The 24193-nt window shown below is 45.0% G+C and overlaps 1 protein-coding gene across 1 annotated transcript in view; it reads left to right on the plus strand.

Moving 5' to 3' along the window:
- The window catches only part of LOC143786179 (uncharacterized), a 74756-nt gene extending 52352 nt beyond the window's left edge, over positions 1 to 22404 (plus strand). Inside the window, 3 exon segments of the mRNA XM_077275468.1 lie at positions 7269 to 7494; positions 13006 to 13116; positions 17848 to 22404. Coding sequence (XP_077131583.1) covers positions 7269 to 7494; positions 13006 to 13116; positions 17848 to 19610 — 2100 coding nt within the window. The 3' untranslated portion in view covers positions 19611 to 22404.
- The last annotated feature ends 1789 nt before the right edge of the window (positions 22405 to 24193 follow it).

Raw genomic sequence — 24193 nt, forward strand, 5'->3', positions numbered from 1 at the left:
TGTAGACACCTGTGATGCTAATTAGTGGACACACCTCGATTTAACATGTCCCTTTTGCCACATTATTTTCAGGGGCACCATCACTTCTGTCCAGGCCTATTTAATTTTTTTTTTTTTTTTTTTTTATTCTGTGGAAGCACGGTTGAAAAGCAATGTCTGACTTTCATTTGTTCATTTTAATAGATTTTTGATTTATTATTTTTTGTTACATACAAGTTATTTCTATGACCATTGTGGGTCTTTCTGTCATTAAACGAGGGGTACCAACTAGGGTCAAGCGACTTTAACTTTTTCAGGTTCGTGTCGTGTTTCGCGAAACCCGACTTTGTCAAAAGTCGGGTCGGTTGAAATCGGCCGATTATTTACAAAAGTCGGTGATCCGACCGAAACACGAAACCCAATGTAAGTCAATGGGGGAGTAAAGTCTCTCTCTCTCTCTCTCTCTCTCTCTCTCCTCCATCCCTGCAAAGTTTGTGTTTCACTGTGCAAATCGCTATATCCCAAACGTTAAGATGGCGGTTTTACCCCCTGTGACGCCGCACAACTCAAGCCGGAACCTATGTCATCACGCTGCCCACGCTCCTTCATTGGCTGAAAAAATGGCGGGGAAAGCGTCATATGAAACGCGACTTTGGCGCGAAGATCGCCGACCGCATGGCCGATCCCACAGTGGGATCGGGTCGGGTTTCATGAAACCCGACTTTGCTGAAAGTCGGCGACTTTTGAAAATGTCCAATCAGTTTCGCTCAACCCTAGTACCAACAATCTTGATCACGTGTGTGTGTATAAATATATATACCGTATATACTCAAGTATAAGCCGAGATTTTCAGCCCATTTTTTTAGGCTGAAAGTGCCCTCTCGGCTTATACTCGAGTCATTCCCAGGGGTCGGCCTGGGAGGAGGAGCGCAGCTGTCTAATATAATACTCACCTGCTCCTGGCGCGGTCCCTGGTTCTCCTGCCGCCGGCAGCTTCTTCTTGTATTGAGCGGTCACATGGTACCGCTCATTACAGTAATGAATCTGTACCCGACTCCACTCCCATAGGGGTGGAGCCCCATATTTATTACTGTAATGAGCGGTAACGGTGACCGCTCAATGCTGGAAGAAGCTGTCAGCGCCCGGAGAACCAGGGACCACGCCGGGAGCAGGTGAGTATAATGGGGAGGGGGAGCGCTGCGCAATATTCACCTCTCCTCGTTCCGGCGCCGCTCCGTCTTCCGCGTCCTCTGCAGTGACACTCAGGTCAGAGGGCGCAATGACGTGGTTAGTGCGCGCCCTCTGCCTGAACGTCAGTGCAGAGGACGCTGAAGACGGAGCGACGCCGGAACGAGAAGAGGTGAATATTGAAAGTGCCGGGGGCCTGAGCAACGAGAGATGAGTATGTGATTTTTTTTTTTTCTATCGCAGCAACAGCATATTGGGCAAGTGTCTGTATGGAGCATCTTATGGGGCCACAATGAATGTTTGTGCAGCACTATATGGGGCAAATATCTTTATGGAGCATCTTATGGGGCCATAATCAACGTTAGTGCAGTACTATATGGGGCAAGTGTCTGTATGGAGCATCTTATGGGGCCATAATCAACATTTGTGCAGCATTATATTGGGCAAATGTGTCTATGGAACATCTCATGGGACCCTTATTAACCTTTATGCAGTACTGTATGGGGCAAATGTGTCTATGGAGCATCTTATGGGGCCATTATTAACCTTTTTGCAGCATTATATGGGGCATATTTTAATATGGAGCATCTTATGGGGCCCATCATAAACTTTATGGAGTGTATTTTGTATAGAACATCTTATGGGGCCCATCACGAACTGTATGGAGCATTACATGGGGCTCCTGATTCAATATGGATGTTCAAAAACACTTAACCTACTGATATCTCAATTAATTTTACTTTTATTGATATCTATTTTTATTTTTTAAATTTTCCAGTAGCTGCTGCATTTCCCACCCTAGCGTTATACTAGAGTCATTAAGTTTTCCCAGTTTTTTTGTGGCAAAACTAGGGGGGTCGGCTTATACTCGAGTATATACGGTATATGTGTATGTATATATATATATATATATATATATATATATATATATATATATATATATATACACATATGCATATGCATACACCTATATACCTGACCACACACCAAAAAATGCTTAGAGCAAAAGTAAGGAATTAACACATGGAGCAAGGATATATGGAATAAGGTTCAGTGCATAATTATAAGAATCATACCAAAGAAAAAAGCACCAAATGAACCAAAAGTTACTGAAACATTATATAGACTTTATTAATGCACAGCAATTAAAAACACAATATATAGGAGCAGAGACAAATTAATGATACACTGAAGAGTGAAACCGCGGTAAGAAAACAGGTTACATGTGAGAAATATCCAGGCCACGCTACTAATGCATATAAGAAGTAAAGTGCAGATGTGCAATGTAAATAAATATTAGCAGAGTGCAAAAGCCATATGTAGCAGCAAAGTATTGAGTCTGGAAGGATAGGAATACCATAAAATGTAAGACCAATATACACTCACTGGCCACTTTATTAGGTACACCTGTCCAACTTCTTGTTAACACTTAATTTCTAATCAGCCAATCACATGGCGGCAACTCAGTGCATTTAGGCATGTAGACATGGTCAAGACAATCTCCTGCAGTTCAAACCGAGCATCAGTATGGGGAAGAAAGGTGATTTGAGTGCCTTTGAACGTGGCATGGTTGTTGGTGCCAGAAGGGCTGGTCTGAGTATTTCAGAAACTGCTGATCTACTGGGATTTTCACGCACAACCATCTCTAGGGTTTACAGAGAATGGTCCGAAAAAGAAAAAAAATCCAGTGAGCGGCAGTTCTGTGGGCGGAAATGCCTTGTTGATGCCAGAGGTCAGAGGAGAATGGGCAGACTGGTTCGAGCTGATAGAAAGGCAACAGTGACTCAAATCGCCACCCGTTACAACCAAGGTAGGCCTAAGAGCATCTCTGAACGCACAGTGCGTCGAACTTTGAGGCAGATGGGCTACAGCAGCAGAAGACCACACCGGGTACCACTCCTTTCAGCTAAGAACAGGAAACTGAGGCTACAATTTGCACAAGCTCATCGAAATTGGACAGTAGAAGATTGGAAAAACGTTGCTTGGTCTGATGAGTCTCGATTTCTGCTGCGACATTCGGATGGTAGGGTCAGAATTTGGCGTAAACAACATGAAATCTTTGGGATGTGGTGGAACGGGAGATTCGCATCAGGGATGTGCAGCCGACAAATCTGCGGCAACTGTGTGATGCCATCATGTCAATATGGACCAAAATCTCTGAGGAATGCTTCCAGCACCTTGTTGAATCTATGCCACGAAGAATTGAGGCAGTTCTGAAGGCAAAAGGGAGTCCAACCCGTTACTAGCATGGTGTACCTAATAAAGTGGCCAGTGAGTGTATACCTGTGTATACCGCAGCAGCACCCACCCCAACGCGCGTTTCGGCAGCAGTGTCTTCTTCCGGAAGATCTCTCATTGACTACAGATAGCGTACGGTGCTATGCAGACCCCTGACAGATAGTGCTCAGCGCTGTGCAGACCCCTGACAGCCCACGGGGCTGTGCAGACCCCTGACAGATAGCGCTCAGCGCTAGACTCCTGACAGATAGCGCTCGCTGCTGTGCAGACCCCTGACAGATAGCACTCGGTGCTGTGCAGATGCCTGACAGATAGCACTCGGTGCTGTGCAGATGCCTGACAGTGCTCGGTGCTGTGCAGACGCCTGACAGCGCTCGGTGCTGTGCAGACCCCTGACAGATAGCGCTCGGTGCTGCAGTCCTGACACAGTGTAGCAGGAATCACCACCTCACAGCTGCTCCCTCCCCTCTCCTCTACAGCCTCACAGCTCAGCCTGTGTGGGGGGTGACATGGTAGGGGCGGGGCTACATGGAGGGGTGGAGCTAGAGTTAACCAGGAAGAATTAAGAAAGAAGGAACCAGAGACAGAAGACAAGAGAGAGACAGGAGGTAAGAGAGAGAGAGAGGAGGAAATAAACAGAAGGGAAGAGAGAGAGAAGGGAAGAGAGAGACAGGAAGTATGAGAGACAGGAGGAAAGAGATACAGGAGGGGAGAGAATGACAGAAGGGAAGAGAGAGACAGGAGGTAAGAGAGAGACACAGGATGGAAGAGAGACTTCTATACCCCACCAAGTCCCCCTATTATTTTACCATTTGCTTTGGCAATGCTAATATGTACTTAGTCCTGCTAATAAAGCTCATTTGAATTGAATTGAGAGAGACTGGAGGAGAGAGAGAGAGACAGGAGGGGAGAGAGAGAGTAGACTCTGCCAGCAGTGCCCCCAGGAGGCCTTGGAGGATGAGGCCCACTTCCTGCTGAGGTGCCCCAAATGCTCAGCAGTGAGGGACACTTGCCTCAAGAGACTGTCTGATCTCCTCCCAGACTTCACCTTCATGGAGGAGGAAGAGAAACTACCGATAATAGTGGGGGAAGAGGAAAGTGCAACAGAATATGTCAGTGCCTGCCACAGACTAAGAGGAGCTTGATATGTCATGGACTCCTGTACCCCATTCTGGACATGTCCCCTATCCTCTAAAAGGAGCCTGATATATCCTGGACCTCTATATGCCTCCCTACCCCATCCCCCTAGTTTTACCATATGCTTTGGCAATGCTAACATGTACTCAGTCCTGCCAATAAAAATCATTTGAATTTGAGTGACAGGAGGGAAGAGAGAGACTGGAGGGAAGAGAGAGACAGGAGGAGAGAAACTGGAGGGAAGAGAGACTGGAGGGAAGAGAGAGTGACAGGAGGTGAGAGAGGAGGGAAGAGAGAGACAGGAGGTAAGAAAGAGAGGAGGTGAGAGAGACAGGGAAGAGAGAGAGTGACAGGAGGTAAGAAAGAGAGGAGGTGAGAGAGACAGGAGGGAAGAGAGACTCAGGGGAAGAGAGAGACAGGAGGGAAGAGAGACAGGAAGGAAGAGAGGGAGATAGGATGGAAGAGAGAGGAGGTGAGAGAGAGAGACATGAAGGGAGCAAACTCTGGCTCTTTCTGTCCTCCCCATTGTGAACCGTATTCAAGTCTCCCCCAGTAATTATCAGAGGTGAGTTGTCCAAGACAATTTTCCTCTCCAGGTCATTAAAGAAGACTTTGAACCATTAGGTCCATATACATTGTAGATTGAATAGACTTCTCCTCCATGCTCTATGGTGATCCAAACCCATCTTCCCTGATCATCACCCTCCAGGGATAGCAGATTAAATACAAAATTGTGATGGAATAGTATCACTACCCCTGCGTGTCTACCTTGAGCTGCTGAGCCCACTACTTTCCCTACCCACAGCTTGTTGAGCCTAGAAAAATCCTCTTCCTTTAGATGGGTTTCTTGAAGCAAAACAATATCTGGCGAGTACCTTTTCAGATGTCTCAGTATCTTTACTCTTTTATTCGGGGATTTTAGGCCTTTCACGTTCCAGGAGATGATCTTCATAATCACTGTCACTACTGCCTATTGCCTCTTGCTTTGTTTTCCTTCTAAGGGTTCTCCGGATTAAAGGGAGATTCTCAGGTGGTTTAGAAAAGGGTCGAAAAGAAAGAAAAAAAGACTCAATAAAGATATGAAAGGGGATAGAGATTAAAACCTTAAAGCAAGCAAACAGTGAGTTCTCAATACGCTGTAGTGTATTTCTAGCTTCTTACACCACTAATAGCGTTGTAGACTTTCCTTTTTTCTGGGGAAGTAAGAACCTCCAAAAAAAAGAAAAAAGAGAGAAAAAAAAAACCTGTGGAAAGAAACATATCCCACACCACATGTCATAAATAATTGTTAAAATGTCATCTGCATCTTCTCCGCCCTGGGCAGCACCTTTGCATAGCTCTTTCCCCTCCACCCTGCCAAAACCCGGGTCCCTTCCCCCAAATATGGAGCCAATGGACACTTCTGTCATCTTGGGGAGGCATTGTCCTGTTTGTACGAAAGGTGTGTGTAGTGGTGATGGGGAGAGCCGTCAAGAGCAAGATGTATATGGTGGAGTCCATTTCTATGGTGCTTCACCTGGGCTGGTCATATGTCCTCAGGCTTTGGTGTTGAGGGGAAGCGGTCTTCCTCACGGCCTCTTCTTTGTTCGATGTTTTTTGCGTTTAGCAGTATTTTTTTCCATATCTTTTTCTGCATCACTTGGCGAGTTGTAGATGAGGTTTTCCCCTTCGTTTTGAAAAATCCTCAGTGTCGCCGAGTACTGCAGTGCAAAGCTTTTTCTTTGCTTGATAGAGTGCTGCACATATTTTACTAAAGGCTCTCCTGCATTTTGCCACCTCCGCAGAATAGTCTTCAAATAGTAGGACTTTCATCCCTCTCAAAGTCACTGGCCGGGAACATCTTCTATATGCTCTCATTATGTCAAACTTATCATTATAGTCCAGGAATTTCATGATTACTTGACGTGGTCTTAACGTCCGGTCACCGATCCTTGGTTGTGAGATCGTAGATCTGACCCAACTCTGTGAGCCCTTGCAACACTACAACCATGATTAATTCCCAGGGCCATTGGTAGGTCTCTTTCGCAGAGTCTTTGCAGTTCAGCTGCAGGGATTGACTCCGAGAGCCCCACTAGCCTTAAGTTGCTGCGCCTTGACCTGTTTTCCAGGTCCTCGACCTTCTCAGACAGACGTTTTGTTTCTGTAGTTGTCTCTTTCAACTGTGAGGAGAGCTGCACGTTATCACCCTCCAGTTGTGAGACCCTCTGCTTCAGCTCCTCTATCTGTCCTTTATGTTTGCTCAATTCCTCTTGAATGTGCTGAAGGGCGTTCTTGACAGCCTGTTCCAGGGTCTTTTGGATGTCTGGCATTATGCTACTTGCCACGTCAGCCGCCAGTTTGTTATAGTCTATTGTTATCAATCTTGAAGGGTCTTCCCTGCTACACTCAGTTAGGTCTTCAATACCTTCCTCACCATGGGTTTTATGTTGCGAGTGTGTTGCAGTAGCATCCTCTCCTGTGGGGTTTGTGTCCATGATGTCTTCCCCCTTACTGTGGTTCCCACTGCTTGTTTGACTAGGGCTCTCTGGCTTTTGTGAGCTACGAAACACGTAGCGATCCATTTGCTGAATTGGTGATGTAAATGGAGTCAGCATCTGAGCCCTCTGTTGTTGCAGTTTATCCTTTCTCCAGAGAATTATCAATGATCAATTCTTATGTTTCTTGGCAGCTCTACCTCTCCCTATAGCACAAAGCAGGTACTTGTAGTTCTTATTTTGGTCCACTAGGTGGCAGCAGAGCTTTTCCTTGTGCGAAAAGCAGTTGTAGTTCACAGTAGCGGCCAGCAGATGTCACCAGTTTTCGTAGGAGAAATGACCAGCCGACTGTGTTTAACCTCCCTGCTGGGGCCCTGTCCTTGCTGGAGAGACCTTCTTCTCTCTGCTTTTTCTGGTCGCTGTTCCACTTTTAGGGGCCCCTTTACTGGTACAAGGAAGGGAACTCTGCTATGCTCCTGTAAGTGGTGTTTTCCTGGGGGGAGGTTTTGTGTGTCTAGCTACTAGGATTGTGCCTTTAGTCACAGTGGAGTTTGCTGTGGGGAGTGCAGTCCCTCCAGGTGTTGCTGCACAAGTGGGAGGGCAGCTGGAAAGGAGTGGGTCTCAGGAGTGGTCCAGGAATAGAGTGACTGACCTTTATAGGTGCCTTGGAGTGGGGGCCAGTGGTAATCTGTCTTTCTCTTGCCCAGGAGGTGCATATGTTGGCAGATGTTAGTAGGGTTTCTGTCTGATGTGGGAGCTGCTCCTTGGGCCCTGGTACATCCTCAGCGCTGGAACTGGAAGTCTTGAGTGGCTGCTTTTATCAGTAGTTTGCACCTGTGCTGCCCCTGCCTTTATAGTGGGGTCTGCTGCATCCTGCCCGTGCATTTGTGATCTGACTGGTGTTGGTAAGGCTGTTTCCTTTGTTATATTTTTCTGAATTCTTCTATATTGCCATTATACAGTGTGGCAGCCAATGTGGGGGCCATTATACAGTTTGTGGGATACTGTAGGGGCAATTATACAGTGTGGCAGCTTTTGTGGGGCCATTATAAAGTGTGGGGACTATTGTGGAGGTTCTCATACAGTGGGGGGCTTCTCCTAAAGTGTAGTAACTAATGTGGGGGGCATTATACTGTGTGGTTGGCAGGGAAAAAATGTAAGGACTGGTGAGGAGCTCATCATACAGTGTGGCAGCTATTGTGGGGGCCATTATAAAGTGTGGGGACTATTTTGGGGGCCCTCATACAGTGGGGGGCCCTCTTAAAGTGTAGTAAATACTGTGGGGGCATTATACTGTGTGGTTGGCAATGATAAAATGTGAGGACTGGTGAGGAGCCCATCATACAGTGTGAGGCCATTATTCAGTGTTTGAGCTAATGTCTTCTGTACGTCACTATCTGTAACTGTACTGTAATCACTCATATGTCCTGCAGGACTCACAGTTATCAATTTGTCATCTTATGCCAGATAAATTGGTGTTGGTTGTGGTACAAAGATTTATTTTCACTATCATCATGGTCATCTGCTGAGACTCGCCTTATACCCTCAATTAGGGGCCACCACTGTAGTTGTAATCAGGGTTACCTGGTTAGGGGCCGCTCAGATGTCCCTGCCCCCTTAAGCTGAACCCCTAGCTATAGTTCTGGGTGGGAGGATAGGTGGGAGGATAGGTGGCAAAACTTATGTCTTGGAGATTCGTCTCCTGATATTTTCTGAACCCACCAACACCCCTCACATTCCCTATGGTAAAAGTAGAATATAATTTACTGGACCTTTGTTCTGTCATTTGATATTGGTCTGCAAACATTTTACTTGTCATGCGTGTTGTCACGCTCAAATTCCGCTAAAAGGAGAGAAGAGTCATGGGAAATGTCATCCAATTGTAATTGGTACTGGACAGTGTAACTGTGTTTGTATATAAGAATTTAGATATTGTTACCCGCTCTATTCACACCTATAGGACTTCTAGGCAAAGGGAGACATGTGCAAAGACATATATACAGGGTGGAACATGTATATGGATACACCTAAATAAAATGGGATTGGTTGGTGATATCAACTTCCTGTTTGTGGCACATTAGTATATGGGAGGGGGGAAACGTTTTCAAGATGAAAAGTCTGAAGTCGGCCATTTTGGATCCAACTTTATTTTTTCCAATGGGAAGAGGGTTATGTCACACATCAAACTTATTGAAAATTTCACAAAAAAAAACAATGGTGTGCTTGGTTTTAACATAACTTTATTCTTTCATGAGTTATTTACAAGTTTCTCCAATTTTTCTTTTGCCCATTCTGCAAATTCAGCGCGCCGATCTGGGTCATCCTCGTTGAGATGCTGCAGCAGCTGGATTTTGTAAGGGCGCCATTTGTGAGTAGCTAACATCCGCCGAAGGGATGTTCGAATGATGCCAGATCGGCGCGCTGAATTTGCAGAATGGGCAAAACAAAATTTGGAACAGGACCCTCAGTTTACACAGAACATTATGTTCAGTGTTGAGGCCAACTTTTTTTAGGTGGGCCATTTATATGGATACACCTAAATAACATGGGAATGGCGACAGCTTTCTTGCGTAGGGTGTCTTGCATTGAAATCTGCTGCAATGACCCGGGTACTGCGTTCACCAGACATCAACACAATTTCTATCAGCTCCTCACGCGTTAACCTCTGCAACATGTCAATGGCTGTAAGCGAAGAGAAACTTGTAAATAACTCATGAAAGAATAAAGTTACGTTAAACCAAGCAAACCATTGATTTTCTTGTGAAATTCTCAATAAGTTTGATTTTGTCACATTTTATTTAGGTGTATCCATACATGTATAAAAAAAAGCTGCACAAGACAAAGTAAACACCCCTGGTGGTGGTGTATTGCTAATGAGATTAAAATTAAAATGAAAAATCATCAATTGTGCAAATGCCTGCTTGATAAATTGAATTAGTCACTCATAGCAAATTGCAATAAAAAAGGATATATTTAAAACAATAATTTGCTATGCGTGACTAACATTCCATTTTATCAAGCAGACATTTGCACAATTGATGGGGATTAGTGTGGATGGTATCTTATAGGACTAAATACCGCCCATGTTCACACTATATAGCGCAGAGACGATTTTTCATGTTAATTTTAATCTCAATAGCAATACACCACCAGGGGTGTTTACTTTGTCTTGTGCAGCATTTTTATGATGATGTATGATGTTTAACTATACAGTATGTGTTTGTTGTTTTGAATATATCTTTTTTTATTGCAAACACATATAGTTAGACATACAGCATGTAATAAAAATTTGTTATCCAATAGCTGTAGTGGCTAAAGTGAATACCACGGTTCGCAGGCACAGTTTGTTATTTACTAAGATCAATGGTTAATGGAGTTTTCCATATAATAATTTTTGTTGATTTTAAACCCTATACTATTGAACATGGAATTATAAAAAAAAATCCTTCAGCACATGTTGTGGTAACATGACACCTGGCCAGCTTCAATCAACAAAGGATTCACACCCCCACTAGCAGTTGATATGCAACCTTCTACAGGAAGACCCCTGTGGATCCAAGCCATGCGGCCTGAGTTCTTTGTTCAGCCACCTAGGATTTCATAAAGGAGTTATGGAAATACTATATGTCCTAGCTGTACATTGTATATATTTCATATATCCCCAGACAGGAGCAAGCGCCTGTCTGGGTCTCGAGTCATTCTAACATGCACGGGAAGGGAGATATATAGAACGCCACTAGCATCTAGGTAGCAAAATTGTGTTTAGTCTCTATGAGTAACAGAGGCCCAGTCGGATCCGATGGCGCCAGAACCGCTGCCCCAGGACCACCCAGAAACAAGTTATGATCTTTCATAGGTTTAGGGAGATTTATCTCCAAGCCTCCAGGGGAGGAGATTTAGGTTAAGCCCAGAGAACTGGAGGGGAGTGACCCATAGGGTTTAATACTTGTGTGCAGCATTTCCTATAGCTTTTTCTCTGGGAAGTTGTGAGGACAAGTCACACACAGAGGGAACCACAAGCCTGCCAAGTGGCAGCCCCTCACCTGCAAGCGAGGCCTTTAATCTAACTGGTAACTGATGTGAGATAGCGCTCCCTGAGTGGGTTGGGGACACTCGCTTGGCAACGGGATTAAAGCACTCAGGCACGGTTTCTCACAAAAAGTCTATTCCAGTTTACTAGGAATCATAAACCACGTCACAAACAATTCATTATATACATCAATGGAACACATTAACCACTGACAGTCTGTTCCAATAGCAAATACTTTTCTGCCCGTAGCCCGCTTTATCTGGAGTTACATTACGGGAGCTCCTGCTCCACACACTGACTCCTGTCAGTCTGGGTTCCCAGGGAAGCTGCCTAACTGGGATCACCGTCCTTGTGACCAGGGCACTTCAGATAGTCCAGACCCACAAAAGGTTCGGTAGCTTCCCCAACACAGTAGCTATCACAGGCTCTGCAGATACGGCCTGTCTGTGCGCCATTCAAGAAGTCCAGTCCCAGGCACTTCTAATACACAGGCCTTCAGTCCATAGCCTCAACAGGTACTTCCAGGAATCCAGTCCACTCCAGGACATTCCAAACACACAGGCTATCCAGGACTTCACACTCTGACCATTCAGGTCTATACATGCTCAACATGTGACCCAAACCCTGGTCACATTATGTACCTGTAACCACCCCCCTAGGTGGGAGGTGTGTGTGGTTAGTCAGTCCCGCTCAGCTCTCCGACTAACCCTGCAAGCCACCCTTTAAACTAAGCAAATACTTGTGGGACTACAGGTCCCAGAACAACCATACTGGCTTACAGCGCAGACTCCCTCTGCGACACATACCGGCCATTTACAATCACGCCGCACCATGTTTCACAAACCCTGTTATGCTTCCATGCGTATCCCAAGGAGCACATACAGCACCCCCCAGCTGTAACATGGGTCACTGCACCACACTGACTATATGTTCTGTTTATACCCTATGTCCTACCACTATTGTATTTGCATATCTGACCATTATATATGCATAACCACTGTGTATATATAGTGTATTGTCTAGTGTGCCCTTAAGGTGATTAAATATATAATTTAACCTTGGGCTGCTCTTTTATCTCCATCCACGAATCCACATATCTGTTTCTCGGCCTAATTTCAAATGCTAATGGGGTCGGCTTTCTGGCCCGATATAACCCTGTTAATGGACCAGGCGTATATCGAACAAGGAACTGGTGGCCGTCCTCCCGGGCTGATAAGGTTCTGTTTCACTGGGGCTAGTGAAAGGGGACTCTCAGCCTGTCAGGGTTGTGGCCGAGTGTAGTGTAATGTCAATGACTGCGTGGCTCACCTTCTCTCACTCCCCGTACCTCCCTGGGCCCATGTGGACAGGAGGGGCTCTGTGTAAAACTGTGCCAAGCTAACCTTACGTGTCCCTAGGGGATGCAGAACGTCACGTCAGTACAAGTGGGGAGACCTTACCACGTGATCTCACTGATGTAATATTGACATCAGACGGGGTGACGAGGTGTGGCTCCTTTACGTTCCCTCACATAAACATGTTTTATTTCTATGGTTCAGACCATACTGTGCTGTGTGTAAATTATTAAAAGGGACAGACGATTTCTCTAACATGACATTTATATCATAAGGAAATGACATAATATAGTGTGTACCCCAAAAATACAAAACTTCCAGACAAGGTAATCTTTATATGATGAAAAATTAATCATGTTAGGGCACCCGAAATGTGAAGAGAAATTAATGAAGGAAATAATATTGTGTAATGTAGTACACTTAGCGGACCCGGCTCCAGTGACCCCTGCTTCCATCACTAGGCGTTGCTGTACTGACGCTGAGGGCAGCACTGGTGATATTGGTGGTAGAGATCTCGCAATCAACTGTCGGCTCAGATGCCACTCGAGTTTGTAGTAAAAGCGTCTATATTGAACATTCCACGTGAGTTTTCCTTCTGTCTGTGACTTTTTCATTATTTTCACAGTTTTGAAATCCTGGGAAAATCTGCTGAGAAATCATCCTAAAGCCGTAATGGAGAAAGGAGAAAGCGATGTGCGGGGAGATGAGTGGCGGTGCAAAGAGGAAGTTCTTACAGGTAACCGTCCTGATGAGGAATCAACACAGAATAAATAAGAGAAGAGTCACATTCTCCTCATTCACCAGAATAGACAATTCTAGGCTAGATTCTGACCAGCCAATCACAGCAAAGCGTCAATAAAGATTTGAAGGGAAAAAAAATCCTGTGACATGCTGTGATCTGTGCTGTGTAACACAGCACCAATCACAGCTGTCACAATTGGTGAGGTGATTGCAACCTCACCTCTCCTGATTAACCCCTCTGGCGCTGATTGGCTGAACAATAGTTTCTGGCTACTCAGTGCCAAAGAGGTTAATCTAAAATAGTGATCCCCACTCTGCACGCCATCTTTACCTCAGAGTTGGTGTGCAGAGCGATTGCGAGACCCACCTGTGTTACATGGCATAAAGATTAATTGGTGGCCAGTGCGATCCCCCCTTTGATCTGTGCCTCCTGGTGCTACGTCCTCCTGTGCTGAGATCCTCCTGCGATCTGATTTCTGTGCTGTGTGCTGGCTGCTGTGTGACCTATCTGTGATCCCAATAGCAGCAACTCCTCCATCTCGGCACCGTGCGGAAAAATCAGAGAGACCTTCCCAAGCCGCTGAAAGGCCGACATCAGAGCCCAATGCAAAGACAACATGCTGGTGGTCAAGTATAAAGGTACCGTTACACTAAACTATTTACCAATGATCATGACCAGCGATACGACCTGGCCGTGATCGTTGGTAAGTCGTTGTGTGGTCGCTGGGGAGCTGTCACACAGACAGCTCTCTCCAGCGACCAACGATCAGGGGAAGGACTTCGGCATCGTTGAAACTGTCTTCAACGATGCCGAAGTCCCCCTGCAGCACCCGGGTAACCAGGGTAAACATCGGGTTACTAAGTGCAGGGCCGCGCTTAGTAACCCGATATTTACCCTGGTTACCATTGTAAAAGTAAAAAAAAAAACCACAACATACTCACATTCTGATGTCTGTCACGTCCCCCGCCGGCGTCCACAGGGTTAAAACTGCTTTCGGCAAGAGCGTTGCTAATATGCACTCGCTGCTGCCGAGAGCTTCCCTGTACTGTGACTGAATGTGTCAGCGCCGGCAGTAACAGCGGTGACGTCACCGCTGTGCTCTGCTTTACGGCCAGCGCTGACACAGTGCAGGAAGCTCTCGGCAGCAGCGCAGCATTAGCAAGCGCTCCTGCCGAAAGCAGTTTTAACCCTGTGGACGCCGGGGGACGTGACAGACATCAGAATGTGAGTATGTAGTGTGTTTTTTTTTTTTTTACTTTTACAATGGTAACCAGGGTAAATATCGGGTTACTAAGCGCGGCCCTGTGCTTAGTAACCCGATGTTTACCCTGGTTACAAGTGAACACATCGCTGGATCGGCGTCACACACACCGATCCAGCGATGACAGCGGGTGATCAGTGACGAAATAAAGTTCTGGACTTCTAGCTCTGACCAGCGATATCACAGCGGGATCCTGATCGCTGCTGCGTGTCAAACACAACGAGATCGCTATCCAGGACGCTGCAATGTCACGGATCGCTGTCGTTCTCGTTGGAAAGTTGCTCAGTGTGAAGGTACCTTTAGGACAAATGGGATGTCCTTATCTTGACCACCATACACCATGACTACTCCTTTGTGACTGCTTGAGGTACCACAACACAAGTCCCAAAGCAAGATTGTATCTTGGATTATAATAAGTACATGGGGAGTGTAGATCTCTCCGATCAGGTCCTCAAACCATACAGTGTTATGCAAAAAGCTGAGTATGATACAAAAAAATGTCCGTGCACATTGTATAGATGACACTGTACAATGCTTTTGTACTTTTTCGATCTGCAGGCAATATGGGGACCTTCCTTCATTTTCAGGAGCTAGTCATCAAGACTTTATTGTTTGGCACTCTAGGAAGGTGATGTCCCAATACTTCTGAAACTGATAGTGTCTGTATTGTCAAACATTTTCCAAGAGAGTTTCTGCAGTAAAGAAAGGAAAATCACAGAAACAGTGCAGAGTATTCTCTAAGAAGGGAATTCGAAAGAACACAATATACCATTATGAAACCTGTCCTGAGAAACCTGGCCTTTGCATGAAGGATTGCTTCAAAGAGTACCACACATCCAGAAATTCATTAAATTTGTTTTTACCCTGTTGACACACACTTTTATAATCTGACTAGATGGTGGCCCGATTCTAACATATCGGGTATTCTAGAATATGTATGTAGTTTATTTATTAAGTTTTCAGAATAATGCAATTTATACACAGGATTCGGCCGGCCGGGAGCGACCAATTAGCGAAGCGTGGTTCAAATTCCGTGCCAATTTGCAGCTGGACTGCGCCTGTCACTGATTGCTCGCGGCCGGCCGGCCGCGAGCAATCAGTGAAGCCAGGGCCTGCTCTAGGTTTTTGAGGGCCCCAGGCGAAAAAGTCTCGCCCACGTATCATATAACACAGCCACGTGGCATATAACACAGCCCACGTAGCATATAACACAGCCACGTAGTATATAGCACAGCCACGTAGTATATAGCACAGCCCACGCAGTATATAGCACAGCCCACGCAGTATATAGCACAGCCCACGCAGTGTATAACACAGCCCACGTAGTATATAGCACAGCCCACGTAGTATATAACAGCCCACATAGTATATAACACAGCCTACGTAGTATATAACACAGCCCACGTAGTATACAACAGCCACGTAGTATATAGCACAGCCACGTAGTATATTGCCCAGCCACGTAATATATTGCACAGCCACCTAGCATATAGCACAGCCCACATGATATATAGCACAGCCCACATAGTATATAGCACAGCCCACGCAGTATATTGCCCAGCCATGTAGTATATTGCCCAGCCACGTAATATATTGCACAGCCACGTAGTATATAGCACAGCCCATGTAGTATGTAGCACAGAGACGTAGTATATAACACAGCCCACGCAGTATATAACACAGCCACGTAGTATATTGCCCAGCCACGTAGTATATTGCCCAGCCACGTAGTATATAGCACAGAGACGTAGTATATAACACAGCCCACTCAGTATATAACACAGCCCACGCAGTATATAACACAGCCACATAGTATATAGCACAGCCACGTAATATATTGCACAGCCACATAGTATATTGCACAGCCACGTAGTATATAGCACAGCCCACGCAGTATATAACACAGCCACGTAGTATATAGCACAGCCCACACAGTATATAACACAGCCCATGCAGTATATCACACAGCCCATGTAGTATCTAACACAGCCCACGTAGTATATAGCAATGTGGGCACCATATCCCTGTTAAAAAAAAGAATAAAAATAAAAAATAGTTATATACTCACCTTCCGGCGGCCCCCGGACCCAGCCGAGGCGTTTAGCAATGCTCCTCGAGACGCTCCGGTCCCAAGAATGCATTGCAGTCTCGCGAGATGATGACGTAGTGGTTTCGCGACCGCTACGTCATCATCTCGCAAGACCGCAATGCATGGCCCGGAGCATCGCAAGGAGCGGGAAGGTGAGTATATAATGATTTTTTTTATTATTATTTTTAACATTAGATCTTTTTACTATTGATGCTGCAATGTGAAAATAAAAAAAGGGACTAAAAGATCATTTTGTGACTAAAAAGTTAAATGTTCGTTTATTCCTTCCATGTTGCTTCAGTTCCTGTGAAGCATGTTAAGGGTTAATAAACTTATTGAATGTGGTTTTGAGCACGCTGAGGGTGCAGTTTTTAGAATAGTGTCACTTTTGGGTATTTTCTGTCATATAGACCACTCAAAGTCACTTCAAATATGAAGTGGTCCGTAAAAAAATTGGTGTTGTAAAAATGAGACATCGCTGGTCAACTTTTAACCTTTATAACTTCCTAACAAAAACAATTATTTGCGCTAATGTAAAGTAGACATGTGGGAAATATTATTTGTTAACTATTTTGTGTGACATGACTCTGATTTAAAGGGCATAAGTATTCAAAGTTCGAAAATTGCTAAATTTTCGCCAAATTTCTTATTTTTTCACAAATAAACGCAAGTCATATCGAAGACATTTTATCACTATCATGAAGTACAATATGTCATAAGAAAACAGTCTCAGAATCGCTAGGATCCATTGAAGCGTTCCAGAGCTATTACATCATAAAGTGAAAAAAATGGCCTGGTTAGGAAGTTGAAAACAGGCTTTGGGATGAAGGGGTTAAATATGTATTTCTAGGTTCCGTATATATATATATATATATATTTTTTTTTTTAATTTATATTTTATCTTTTTTATTTTGTATTTTTTTATACTTTAAAAAATAATTCTTAGCCCCTCTATGGGACTTTAACTTTATTAACCCTGATCACTGTTATAATACATTGCAATGCATCACAGCTTCAGTTATACACTGATCCAAGCTCCATAGACCATGCTCTTACCATGGTCTTTGGAGTTTGCTGTAGCCTGGTGACCCAGATATCGTCATGACAACACCGATCACTTTTCTTTGCATTCTAAATGCTGTGATCAGTATCGATAGCAGCATTTAGGGGTTTAGAGTGCCAGGAGCAGCACAGGCACCACTCCTGGCACTTACTGCTGGGCCTCGGCTTTATGTAGAACTTTGCTACATACCTTAATAGAACATTACTATATACCTTACAATTTGTATGGAATGTTATAATTTTACGTTTTCGTACATTTTTAATTTTCAGATCTAGATGAATGTAATTTTTAAGTTTATTTTGTTCTTGGCAGATGATTGGACCAACAGCTCTGCAAGACATATGATATCTCTGGATTTTAAAATGGATGATTTTAGCATCACACAAGATACATGTGAAGAGCATAGCAACATCTCAGATATACCCTCAGTCCTTCATATCAAAGAACTATCATCTGATCCTTTTAAAGTACTATCTCCTAATTCATCACAGACTTTTAAGCAAACTAAAAGTCATAGAAGTGTGGAAAATAAAAGAGCGCCCACAAGAAAGAAGACAATTTCATGCTCAGAATGTGGGAAATGTTTTGCAAATAAAAGGAATCTTCCTACACATAGGAAAATTCACACAGGAGTGAAGCCATTTTCTTGCTCAGAATGTGGGAAATCTTTTGTTCGGAAATCAAATCTTGATGTACATGAGAGAATTCACACAGGAGAGAAGCCATACTCATGTTCAGAATGTGGTAAATGTTTTACTTACAAATCAAGTCTTGTTACACATAAGAGATGTCACACAGGAGAGAAGCCATTTTCATGCTCAGAATGTGGCAAATGTTTTAGTGACAAATCGAGTCTTGTTAGACATGAGAGATGTCACACAGGAGAGAAGCCATTTTCATGCTCAGAATGTGGCAAATGTTTTAGTGACAAATCAAGTCTTGTTACACATGAGAGAATTCACACCGGAGAGAAGCCATTTTCATGTTCAGAATGCGGGAAATGTTTTATTAAAAAATCACATCTTGTTAGGCATCAGGGAGTTCACATTGGAAATAAACCATTTGTATGCTCAAAATGTGGAAAATGTTTTACTAAGAAAACTTATCTTGTCGTACATGAGAGAATTCACACCGAAGAGAAGCCATTTTCATGCTCAAAATGTGGAAAATGTTTTACTAAAAAAGATCATCTTGAAGTACATGAGAGAATTCACACCGTTGAGAAGCCATTTTCATGCTCAGAATGTGGGAAATGTTTTAATATGAAATCTCATCTTGTTGTACATCAGAGAATTCACACTGGAGTGAAGCCATTTTCATGTGCAGAATGTGGGAAATGTTTTACATATAAATCAATTCTTGTAGCACATCAGTCATGTCACACAGGACAGAAGCCATTTTCTTGTTCAAAATGTGGAAAATCTTTTACTATGAAATCGGCTCTTGTTAGACATGAGATGACTCACACAGGAGAGAAGCAATTTTGTTGCTCAGAATGTGGGAAATGTTTTACCCAGAAATCAAGTCTTGTTGTACATGAGAGAATTCACACAGGAGAGAAGCCATTTTCATGTCCAGAATGTGGAAAATGTTTTGCAGATAAATCAACTTTTTTTAGACATCAGAAAAATCACATAGCAGCGAAGCTATTTTCATGCTCAGAGTGTGGGAAATATTTTACATATAAATCAATTCTTTTTGCACATCAGAGAATTCACACAGGAGAGAAGCCATTTTCATGCTCAGAATGTGGGAAATGTTTTACTAAGAAATCTCATCTTATTATACACGAGAGAACTCACACAGGAGAGAAGCCATTTTCATGTTCAGAATGTGGGAAATGTTTTACTAAGAAATCTCATCTTATTATACATGAGAGAATTCACACCGGAGAGAAGCCATTTTCATGTTCAGAATGTGGCAAATGTTTTTCTTACAAATCAGTTCTTGTTAACCATGAGAGATGTCACAAATAAGAGAAGCCATATTTATGTTCAGAATGTGGGAAATGTTTTATTGAAAAATCACATCTTGTCAGCCATCAGAGAACTCACAGTCGGAAGAAGCCATTTTAACCCCTTAGTGACCAAGCCCAAATATGACATGTATCACATTATTGTGGTCAAAACAATTTTTTCAACATATCACAGTTATCACTGAATGTTATATTTTTCCAGACACATTGTACTTTGCTATTAATAAATTAAGACTAAAAGTAAATACAAATAATAGAAAATATTTCTTATTAAATAAATTAAAAGAACAAGTATGTAGCCAACATAACATAGACAGGGATGCATGGTAGGTAATCAGCAAAAGGGAAAACTCCCCCCAAAAATGAAGGGGCACCAAAAAGTAATATACAATAACTGCAAATACCAATCTCTGTACAAACAATATATGTGCATGCATGTGTGTACTATGATAGGTAAAGAAAATGAATTCAGTTATATAGATAATTCACATAAATGTCACATAATAGGTAAAAAAGAGTAATTAAAACATAATATCATAGCATAGATTAGAGTGCCAACAAAGATAACTCCCCAGAAATTGCATCACTTAAAGTGAAAATAGTTCATACAGGAGTATAGACCTGATGAGGGTCACCCGACGTGCGTTTCACCAATGTGTAACAATTATGTAAGTACTATGGAATCTGATTGCATGGGATAAATTGGATCTGAGACCAAAGTGAAGAAAAATAAACCAAGAAGTAACAAAGTAAGAAGTACAACAAACTAACAGAGGCTTTCCTGCAAATACAGCGAAATGCACAGCACAACACAGAAATGTCCAGCAAACATAATAGCTGTGCGCGTCCGCTAAAACAAACAAGTCCAGCAGTAATATGACACAAGAGTGTGAACAGCACTAATACATGGAAGTCAAGCAATAGTGCGAACGGCACTCAAACGTGGAAGTCCAGGACTATGCAGACAGAGAAGACGATACCTTTCATGGAAGTCCAGAAAAACACGGGTGGAGAATAACAAGGAGAAGGTCCTTAAGTGTACTTTTTGGGGCTGAGAAGTCCTCACAGCAGCCCGCACAGACACAGTCTTAGAAGTTAGGACAGTAGGTAACACCAGCAGGATCCGGAAGCAGCTCAGAGGACTGAAGGCAGCTGGAAGTAGAGTGGCAGAGCACAGATTAAACAGCAGCAGCAGGGACTCCAGAGGCAAGCCAGGAGGAATCTCAGAAGCAAACAGCAACAAAATACTCAGGCAAGGAGGATCTCTGGACCTGGACTTAAATAGCAGGACAGACAGGAAGTTCCAGGACAGGGCGAAGTACAGACTCCATCTTTGACAAGGGCAAACCAGGTAACCTATAATATCTGGAATCCTTACACAATACTTTGTCATTGGAGGTTGTTAGGGATATTAGGCACAGTATATAAAGGAAATGTGGCCAATCCAGGATAGATCAATCAGAAAATACACACATGATGTATAATTATTAACAAATAAGCTTCATAATTGCAGAAATCCGTATGCCAAGTGGTAAAACGGTCACAGTACTGGACCCAAATACATGTAATGGCGCAGAAACAACTCAAATATGCATGCGCGGCTCAGAGCCATTAGGATTGTCCGATGCAGCCATCATGTGACCATCACGTCATATGGGCCTGTGTGTACCAAGTGCAGAGGAAGGGCTGGTAAGAGGCAGAGGATTCAACCCAAACAGTGATCTATTTCAAGTGTTAATTTCTGTTAATGTTGATGATTATGGCTTACAGCTAATGAAAGCCCCAAAGTCATTATCTTAGTAAATAAGAATACTTTATAACACCAGCTTGAAAAATGATTTTAAAATCCGAAATGTTGGCCTACTGAAATGTATATTCAGTAAATGCATTCAATATTTGGTCGGGGTTCATTTTGCATCAATTACTGCATCAATCAATGCGGCGTGGCATGGAGGAGATTAGCCTGTGGCAGGGCCGGACTGGCCATTGGGCAATTCTGGCAAATGCCAGAAGGGCCAGTCTGCCTGTGGGCTGCCTTGTCTGCTACATTGTTAACAGAATCGATGTTCTCAGGACACCCATACTGTTAACAGTTGTGACAAAGCACAAGGTCACTGATTCCGTCACTTACCCCAGCAGGCCATGGGTATCATTTGAAATAATGGTCTTGTAGTAAATCTTTCTTTCCTCCATCCAGGGTAATATTAGTAATATATTTCATCTGGTTCATGGGGACGGGGACAACATAGGCCTGTGTGGTTTCAAATGCCAGGGCTGAACTTCAGCCTCAGTCCGTACCTGGCCTGTGGCACTGCTGAGGTGTTATGGAAGCCTAGGTTGCTTTTATAGTAGCCTTCAGCTCGTCTGCATCGTTGGGTCTGGTGTCTCATCTTCCTCTTGACAATACCCCATAGATTCTCTATGGGGTTAAGGTGAGGCGAGTTTGCTGGCCAATCAAGCACAGTGATACTGTTGTTTTTAAACCAGGTATTGGTATTTTTGGCAGCGTGAACAGGTGCCAAGTCCAGCTGGAGAATGAAAAGCTTGTCGGCAGAGGGAAGCAAGCATGAAGTGCTCTAAAATTTCCTGGTAGAGGGCTGCTCTGACTTTGATCTTGATAAAACACAGTGGACCTACACCAGCAGATGGCATGACTCCCCAAACCATCACTGATTGTGGAAACTTCACACTAGATCTCAAGCAGCTTGGATTGTGGCCTCTCTACTCTTCCTCCAGACTATGGAACCTTGATTTCCAAATGAAATGCAAATTGTCCTTTAATCTGAAAACAACACCTTGGACCACTGAGCAACAGTCCGGTTCTTTTTCTCCTTGGCCCAGGTAAGACGCTTCTGGTGTTGTCTATTGGTCATGAGTGGCTTGACACAAGGGATGCGGCCAGGGGCGTAACTACCGCGGTCGCAGGGGTCGCAATTGCGACGGGGCCCGCAGTGCTTAGGGGCCCACCCAGTCCAGCAGACTGGGCGGGCTCCTAAGAACTCTAAGCTACAAAATGGGCCGCCGGCCCTTTAAATAATTCTTCCTTACAGGCCCTGCTGCGCGTGCACTCGCGATCACGGGTGGGACTGCACTTGACCCGCAGCAGAGCCCCTCCACCGCAGAGAGCCGCACACCACTACTATAGCTGCCACTGCTCTGTGCGCACAGGACCTGTGATGAGGTCACAGGAGGGGAGGAGTTGGAGTCACATGATCAAGGGCTTCCGTGTAGTGCAGGACAGTAGTGCAGTGCTGTTTGTCATCATGCTGGAGGAGGGTAAGCTTTTGTGTGAGGTCAGGAGGGGTTTGGGTGGATGTAGCAGAGCAGTGTGTGTATGAGGTGTACAGAGCGGAGCCGGGTGTGTATGAGGTGTACGGAGCAGAGCCGGGTGTGCATGAGGTGTACGGAGCGGAGCCGGGTGTGTATGAGGTGTACGGAGCAGAGCCGGGTGTGCATGAGGTGTACGGAGCGGAGCCGGGTGTGTATGAGGTGTACGGAGCGGAGCCGGGTGTGTATGAGGTGTACGGAGCAGAGCTGGGTGTGCATGAGGTGTACGGAGCAGAGCCGGGTGTGCATGAGGTGTACGGAGCGGAGCCGGGTGTGTATGAGGTGTACGGAGCAGAGCCGGGTGTACGGAGCAGAGCCGGGTGTGCATGAGGTGTACGGAGCAGAGCCGGGTGTGCATGAGGTGTACGGAGCAGAGCCGGGTGTGTACGAGGTGTACGGAGCGGAGCCGGGTGTGTACGAGGTGTACGGAGCGGAGCCGGGTGTGTACGAGGTGTACGGAGCGGAGTCGGGTGTGTACGAGGTGTACGGAGCGGAGCCGGGTGTGTACGAGGTGTACGGAGCGGAGCCGGGTGTGTACGAGGTGTACGGAACGGAGCCGGGTGTGTACGAGGTGTACGGAGCGGAGCCGGGTGTGTACGAGGTGTACGGAGCGGAGCCGGGTGTGTACGAGGTGTACGGAGCGGAGCCGGGTGTGTACGAGGTGTACGGAGCGGAGCCGGGTGTGTACGAGGTGTACGGAGCGGAGCCGGGTGTGTACGAGGTGTACGGAGCGGAGCCGTGTGTGTACGAGGTGTACGGAGCGGAGCCGTGTGTGTACGAGGTGTACGGAGCGGAGCCGTGTGTGTACGAGGTGTACGGAGCGGAGCCGTGTGTGTACGAGGTGTACGGAGCGGAGTCGGGGGTGTACGGAGCGGAGTCGGGTGTGTACGAGGTGTCGCATCTCTGCTTCAGGAAAATGGCCGCCGCGATCTCCATCTGGGCACGCGCGGCATCCTGCGGCCATTTTCCTGAAGCCGCGGCCAGCAGAGCGCCGCTTCTGCGCACGCGCGGCCAAAGGAAGATGGCCGCCCCCACCGATCACCAATGAAATGTCGCACATCACGCTATTTTCACTCCCCTGTGCAGTGGATTCGGGACCTTGGGCATGCGCACACCACTACGCCACCAACGGAAAACTAAGCAAGATCTGGGGGAAGACACCACGCCCATCTGACCAGACCAGCCTGATTGACAGGCGAAAACGACTACTTTGGTAATGTATTTCGGCAGCATAGGTGGGGAATCGGGGTCCACAAAATACACTATTGCAATGCACAGCTCAGGCCCTATTTAACAGTATTTTTATCTCATACGGAAAAAACGGGGTGACAGGTTCCCTTTAAGAGAAAGCCAAAA

Source organism: Ranitomeya variabilis, chromosome 7 (genome assembly GCF_051348905.1).
Source record: "Ranitomeya variabilis isolate aRanVar5 chromosome 7, aRanVar5.hap1, whole genome shotgun sequence".
NCBI lineage: Eukaryota > Metazoa > Chordata > Amphibia > Anura > Dendrobatidae > Ranitomeya > Ranitomeya variabilis.